This window comes from Rhinopithecus bieti, unplaced genomic scaffold (genome assembly GCF_001698545.2).
Source record: "Rhinopithecus bieti isolate Rb0 unplaced genomic scaffold, ASM169854v2 scaffold_39586, whole genome shotgun sequence".
Taxonomy (NCBI): Eukaryota; Metazoa; Chordata; class Mammalia; order Primates; family Cercopithecidae; genus Rhinopithecus; species Rhinopithecus bieti.
In genome coordinates, this window is record NW_016816842.1 from 1,022,047 (window position 1) to 1,029,700 (window position 7,654).

Sequence of the window (7,654 nt, forward strand, 5' to 3'; positions counted from 1 at the left end):
ACAGGACCAAGGAATTCCTCTTGTGAAAGGCATGGTGGATGGGTGAGAAAGGGGGTGAGGAGTAGAATAGGAAAGACAAGGGAAGTATATTCTAGAATGTATATGCTACTGACACTTTCCCAGGACCAGACAGAAAGACCCAAAATGATGATGTTGAGAGTTCTACCTCATGATTTGTATTTGGGCAAGGCCACTCCCAAATAATGTTGATCAGACAGGATTTTCTGGGGCAGGCATTTGCTTAATAAACAGTGGAGCACCACTCATTTATCTGGATATTTTAGGGCAAAGAGTTTCTCGGTCTCTATTCTCCATATCACTCAGTGTTTGTGAATACATGGCTTTGTCAGCCTCTAGAGGTCCTAGAGCTTCCCTGTTAGGACAAGACCTAATGTGTACTCCCAGGGAGGTGACAGCAGCAATGGCTTTTCAATAGGCCTTTCATCCTAACTTCTTTCTTCCCACAAAGGGTCCTGGGAGCAACTTCTTCACAGACCTATGAAGACAAGCTCAGAGTAGAGTCCTTACATTCCGTAAATATCAGATCTCAAAGACAGAGATACCAAAAGCCAAGTCACAAACAGTGTCAGTGACCCTGAGCAGGCATCATCAGTTTCAGTGAGGTCACAGAGCTTGAAAGAAGTTCTAATTGTTGTCTGGAATAAGTGAGACGTGGCTTCCCTTCAGTATCTCCTTGTCAAAGGTGGGCCTATGCAGACAGGGCTCCATGAGATGAGCCTCCATTATGGGAGAGAGGCAGAGGAGATTTAGGAAGAAGGAAGCTGCTGCAAAATACATAGCATCTCCTCCAAAACACTCCACATACATCAGGATTTTAAGGGTACGTTGAGGAAGGTGCTCCAAAAATATTTATCCCCTAACACACAGGTTCGACCTTCTGAGCAGGAAAAAGCAATTGCAGTAATATCCTTGAATCTTGAGGGAAAGTGGGCTCCTTCAAAAACCCAGACCTTCTCTTGTATCTCCTAACTAGTCAGGCTCTCTACTGTCCCCTGCATACCAGCACCTTGCTCCAACTGTTGAATCTGAGTGAGAACCAGCCAAGCAATCTTAGATGGCATCAGCCTGTTAACTTCAGACTTTGCTAACTTTACTCCCAAATCCATGTCCCTGGCTCCTTCTGAGAACAACTCGAGTCAGGGAGATCCCTGCTGAAAGGACTCCCAGGGCAGGCAGCACATTGTGTACGTGCGTGTCCATGTAGGGGTGTGTTTCTACATTTATTAAACTCTGGGTTATTTAAAATGCTTGGTGAAAAACTAGAAATATGAGAAATAACATCTCATGTTTGGAGGAAGACTCAGAGTAGTATAAATGGCAGGACAGGCTTGGTTTCATATTCTTCTTCCCAGAAGAACTCGTCATCATGGTTTGGGGAGCTTCCATCTCTTGGTTGCAAGCCCGGGGACTGATGTGGACACAGGGTTTCAGTGACGTTTATCCTGTAGGCATCACAACCAATTCTGACCCCTGTGGTTATGGCAGGCCTTGGGGAGGGTGTGCTGAGTGTCCTCCACTGGTAAATACTGACAACCTCTTTCAGTCCACTGCTCCCCTCCACACACACCCCCAACCCTTGTGCAAGAGCGACTGACAAGCAATCAAAATGACCCATATGTATTTCAATCTGCTCTCTTTTGCTCGGTCTGACATCCTTTTACCTTCCCTCCCACGGAAGGTATGGATAAGTGGCCAACAGAACCAAAGGTAGGGAGGAAGAAGTGTTTAGTACCTGGACATTTAGAGGATAAATCATTAAGAGTTAGCTCTGCAAGTCCCCTGATTAATAAAAACTTCAGTGCTTCGAGGACCTTTATCCCAAGGCTTCCTAAAAGGCACCCAAAACAAGTGTACTTAGGATAAAATGCATGGGGGCTATTGTGCCTTACAGGCCACTGTGGATTTTTGGTTGAGCCTGTGGTTACCTAGTGAGGCCAGGGGGATGTCAGTAGCTGCTATCCCCTGTCCTAGAGAGAGGGCCAAAGCAGTGCAGTTCTGCTGGTGCCACTGCTCAGATAGCTCGTGGGAGCCCCCTGCGCCATGGTCTTCCATGGATCACTACACAGCATGGAAAGCAGCGGGGAATGCCAGCCAAACACTGCCTTCTACTCTGGTCATTAATTGACATCAGCACTTTAGGGCTGCCCAGTTGCAGGGAACCAGTCGGACAGCATCGAATTTGTACCTTCCCTCCCCTCAGAGGTTAGGGAAAATCAACAGGGGCTGTTTAGGAGGGAAGGCCAGGGTCAGAACTTTAGCAACAAAAGTACTTTTTGTGTAGGAAAAAAAAATGCCAATGCATTCACCCAAAACCTAAAATATAGAAAAGGAAAAACACAAGAAAAGGAAAAGAAGAATTGTTTGCACATTTGAAAGTCCAAGAATAGTGAAATGGGGGGAAAAAGGGTCAACTAGTCTTTAACTTCATTAAAACATGCTCATGGTGAAAATTTATTTTACATATTTAAAATAGTACATTTAAACTGATTAGTTACATGACAGGTACAACGATGAGCATTGTGAAGCCATCATATTGCACAACCTGACTTCATCCGTATGGGTTTCTTTAAATAGTGCAAAATACTTTATACAGGAATGTGTTCGGAAGGGTCTTTGCAACCAAAATAAGGAAAAGAAGTATCTTACAAAGCACTATGAACATATATTCAAGTGACGGGGTCGAAGGGAATTTTTAAAAAGTTACAATCTGTACAGAGGAATTGCCACAGACAACCAAAAAGTTCCCTCCCTCCTGGGAGAAGCAGCGGGCCTCTGACCTTTACAGGTCTGGCATTTGTGCCAAGGTAATTTTTTGGTGTCAATCAAAAAAAAAAAATATATATATATATATCCGTTACTTAATACAATATAAATAGAAGTCCAGTCCAGTGAGTCCTGTGGTGGGTCAAATGTGGCAACAGAAAGCACACCTTTTGTCAACTAGGGTTTCAGTAGGGTTCTTTTCTTAATGAGTTGGGGGGGAAAAAGAGGGAAAAAATGAACAGAAAATTACAAAAAAAGGAAAGAAAAAACACCGCCACCACCAACAAAAAAACTGGACCACTCCAGCCTGGATGCCCCATGCTGCGTGTGGTGGCAGCACTCAAACACTGGTTCCGTGGCACTGTTGAGAATAAGCAGCAGTAATTCCCTACCGTGTGTTTGCATTTTTGTGTTCTTTTGTTTGTTTCTGAATATTTTTAATCCTCATACTCCTCTCCCAGGGAAGCCAACGAGGCACTTACTTGATGCTCCCGTCACTACTTTCTGCTGCTGTGGCTTTGGTGAGGGGCGCCAGGATGCTGCCCGGGACCCAGCCCTCGGCGGCGGGGGAATGGTCGCTGGCAGGCTGGTACACCAGACACATGTTCTGCTGGTTGATGGCGAGGACCTGGACCACCTCACCTTGGCTCACACAGATTTCATTCTCCTTCAGTGCATAGTAATCTTTGATCACGGCCATGGACGAGGTCCCATTGCAGCCTCCCAGGTCGTTCTGCTGGGAGATAAGGGTAAGAGGGGCACAAATACAAGGACGCTAGTTCACGTTGGCTTGCTCGGCACCCTACCCAATGGTTCAAGGCCAAATCTCCCACTAGCAGGGTAGGCAGCAGGCAGCATTTGCTCTTGAGTAATGACATAATATTAATAAGGTGCTCTGAAAGTATATTTTTTAATAGCAATGTTTCAACAATATTATCATCCAGGGTGAATAGGCTCCAGCCCACATAAAGGTACAAGCACACCTTCGACCTGGAAGCCCCTTCCTAGCATACAGCCTTCCTGCCAGCATTCTCTTACAAGTGAAAGGAAGAACCTGGCAGTGGCATAGGGATATGTAAGCACCTGGGCAGAGTGAGGTCAGCATAAGGGTCATGCCAGGGGTCACAATTCTTCAGTGGTAAGAACATGGATTGTTTGATATTAAATTTTTCTCTTTTTGAAAATGCATTGGCTTTACTCTATATTCTGACCCTCTTATCTCTGCCCAATTCAAAGGCAAGGCCATGACCTACCCTTACCCAACTTCCTGCAGGCACCAGGTACCCTCCCCTACTCGTTAATACAAGAGATGCTGCCTATGACCTTTTCATGTGAGTCTGTATCAGGGCAGCTGCATCTAGACAGATTTGTAACTTTCCAAGGAGGTCTGGCTGCCTCATAGAGCATGGTAAGAGTCAGAAAGTCTTCAGTATATACATATTCTGTATATACACACATACATATTCTGTATGTATATACATACAGGATATACATACAAATTCTTTAATATATACTTTTTTTTTTTTGTTTGGCTGTTTTTGAGACAGGGTCTTGCTATGTCACCTAGGCTAGAGTGCAGTGGCAGAGTCATAGCTCACTGTAGCCTCGACTTCCCAGGCTCAAGCGATTCTCCTGCCTTAGTCACTGGGACAACAGGTGCATGCTACCACGTCTGGCTAATTTTTTTTTTTTTAAAGTTTTATTAGAGACGAGTTCTTGCTATGTTGCCCAGGCTGGTCTTGAGCTCTCGAATTCAAGCCATCTCCCTGCCCTGGCCTCCCAGAGTGCTGGGATTACAGGCATGAGCCAGCGCATCTGGCCCGATATGTTTGACAAAATGCCAAAGTGACTTCAACTTACTCCCAAAGGCAGGATTGTTTTTCAAGGTGGGAAATCATTTCCAGGTGATATGATGGAACAAATTGGTCTAGTTACTCCTGGACACTAATTATTTTTTAACATAACCAATATAAACTAATAATTTTGGGGAGAAATAAAACTATAAAATTGGAACATGTAGATAAAAAATGTAAGTGTTCCTATTCATAGAGCTACTGAGTTCTAGAGAAAACTGAGGCCTAATGAGGTTAACTAACCTGCTAATGTTCTAAAGCAAGTGAGTTGCAGAATTGGGAATAGAAACCAGGTTTGCCTGGTTCCTAATCTAGCACTTTTCCCATTTCTCTCCTGTTCTACCTACCTTGTAGGGGCGAAATAGCTGTGTAGACTAAATCTATGCTTGAGTCTTTGACTCGCCTCATGGTGATGTTTGAATTGTGGATTATCTATGACAAACATTCAATCCAAGTTAGACTTCTCCCATTCTCACACTGATGATCGACTTCCCTTCCACATCAGACGATGGATGGTGAAGAACAGTGAACTTCTTTCAGTAGGTGCTCAAGGCAGATCATCATGAGAAAGGGTGATCTCTTTTTAAGATGTCAAACACTATAGCAGTGACTTTTAGATGAAGATGATCCACACCGCAACTATTCTATTTAGCAAAAATCATCCATTTTTTATGATTGCTAGAGGAAACTGGTATAACTCACCCAATTTATAGGGAAAGAAAAACAAAATTGAGACTAGACTGTACTTAGTGGGCTGTTCCTGCTAAAATAATCAGCAAGCATTCAATGATGCCACTTCCTGGCTGGGTGCAGTGGTTCACGCCTATAATCCCAGCACTGTGGGAGGCTGAAGTGGCCATATCGCTTGAGGCCAGGAATTTGAGACCAGTCTGGCCAACATGGTGAAACCCCATCTGTACTAAAAATACAAAAATTAACTGGGTGTGGTGGGGCACCTGTAGTCCCAGCTACTCGGGAGGCTGAGACAGGAGAATTCACTTGAACCTGGGAGGCAGAGGTTGCAGTGAGCTGAGATCACGCCACTGCACTCCAGACTGGGTGACAGACCAAGACTCTGTCTCTTCCTAAAGTAACCCCTGAGGCTGTGCCCTCGTAGTGACAAGGGTGGGAGTAATGAGTTGTCACTTACCTTGCTGGCTTCGAACTTGTCCCCAGACTGGTGGTATTCAAACCCTGGACTGCCATTGGAGGTAGATATCTTCAGGGGAGGCAGAGGTGGGTTATAGCTGGAGCCCTTTGGGGGCTTCTCTGAGCCCACAGGAACAGAGGAGTAGGGCCTGGGGCTGGCTTGGGGAAGCCTGGCAGGTTGAGACCTCATCACAGCTGTGCTCCTTTCTTTCCGCTGATACTCAATGGGCGATTGCAGTGCTGTGGGGTAAGAGCAGGTGGTTACTCTAAGCATTGGGAATCCCACAAGGATTTGGAGGCCTCTTAGGCCCAAGGCTTTGTGTTAGGCATCGTGTGGATAAGTGAGAAAAACACTACCCTTGATTTTAAGGCAATGTGAGAACTAAGACATCTACCTAAATAATGAAAATACAAAAAACAAAATGGTGCCATATGTGAGGTGCCAAGGGTTGTGCAAAGAGAGAGAAGGCTCTGTAATACGTGTGGTGGTGGTGGTGACAAAGAGCTTTGGAAGAGAACTGTGGCCAGACTCTGGCACTTAGGCTGGAGGAAGGAAGCAAGTGTGACATGCTGGTGAGGGGGAACAGGAAGTAGTCAGAATGCCTAGGGCCTTGGGTCTCCCTGGAGGAAGAGGAAACGAGAAAGGTCTGTGAGGTGGGACATGCCATGGTATGAAAAGTCTAGAAAGTGAGGCCAGTGAATCTGGACCAAATTTTGAAGGTCATGAAAAGTAACTGGATGGAATGAACTTTAAAGCTTTAAATTCAGATTCTATCATCAGAGAGCCACATTAACCTTGCAGTGGTTAGGAGGAGGGACTGGAGACAGAAGGCTTCTTGTCTAATTCAGAAGTCATGGAATGGTAAAAACGAGAGGCAGAAGGTCTAGGAGAGCGGGACCGGGGGATGTGGAATAGATGCGGCTGTGGTGAGGTCGGGAGAGACGAGACTGTGACAGCCTAGGTGGGAAAGCAATGCAAGAATCGAGCATGGCTCGGGTTTGGAGACTTGGAGGATGGCAGTCAGTGGAACTCAGAAGACAGGAGAACAAGCTGATGTGAAGGGGAAGACTGGAGCGTTGTTTTATTGAGTTTACGGTAACAAGGTTGTAAGGTCTGAGAACTACAGAGGGAGAGCCAGGCAAATGCCATACAGGTCCAATTCTTTAAGAATGACTTCAAGGGTTGACTGATTATGTCATTTTTATCAGTTTGCACTGTAACAACTATTTAAGTGGGTGAACACCTGGGGCCCAGAGAACTTCTCAATTATAAGTATGTTGCTACTGTGATAGGTACATACCTCAACAGGACTCAACATAGGGCCACACTTCCTTTCTATCTGAGGTCTCAGAAGGAAAGATTGGCTCTGAGATACCTGCACACATCTCTGTAAGTAGAAGCCTGGCCCTGGTCCATCATCACATCCTTGTCTCTTGTATGTGTCAAAGTAATAACGGGCCCACCAGAGCACTGCCTCTCTCACTGAGAAGCGTTTGTGGGCATTAAGTATTTAGGAGATGATAACCTACTTCGGTAACACAGTCAGCCCACTGTATCTGCGGGCTCCACAACCATGGATCCAACTAACTGCGGGTTGAAAATATATGGGAAAGGCCAGGCGCAGTGGTGCACGCCTATAATCCCAGCACTTTGGGAGGCCAAGGCGGGTGGATCACTTGAAACCTTGTCTCTACTAAAAATACAAAAATTAGCCAGGCGTGGTGGCATACGCCTGTAATCCCAGCTTGTCGGCAGGCTGAGGCACGAGAATCGCTTGAACCCAGGAGGTGGAGATTTGCAGTGAACTGAGATCTTGCCACCGCACTCCAGCCTGGGTGACAGAGTGAGACTCTGTCTCCAAAAAAAA

General features: G+C 45.6%; 1 protein-coding gene across 15 annotated transcripts in view; it reads right to left on the minus strand.

Moving 5' to 3' along the window:
• Positions 1 to 7,654, minus strand: part of KALRN (kalirin RhoGEF kinase) — a 684,488-nt gene that overhangs the window by 18,310 nt on the left and 658,524 nt on the right. For 7 of the 15 annotated variants that reach the window (XM_017855313.1, XM_017855314.1, XM_017855312.1 and 4 more), the window contains 2 exons: positions 5,788 to 6,026; positions 2,445 to 3,517 (listed from right to left, as the gene is read on the minus strand). In XM_017855313.1, coding sequence (XP_017710802.1) covers positions 3,263 to 3,517; positions 5,788 to 6,026 — 494 coding nt within the window. In that variant the 3' untranslated portion in view covers positions 2,445 to 3,262. Of the gene's footprint in view, positions 1 to 2,444; positions 3,521 to 5,787; positions 6,027 to 7,654 lie in introns of those variants that run through there. The other 8 variants (XM_017855309.1, XM_017855307.1, XM_017855308.1 and 5 more) reach the window with 2 other exon arrangements.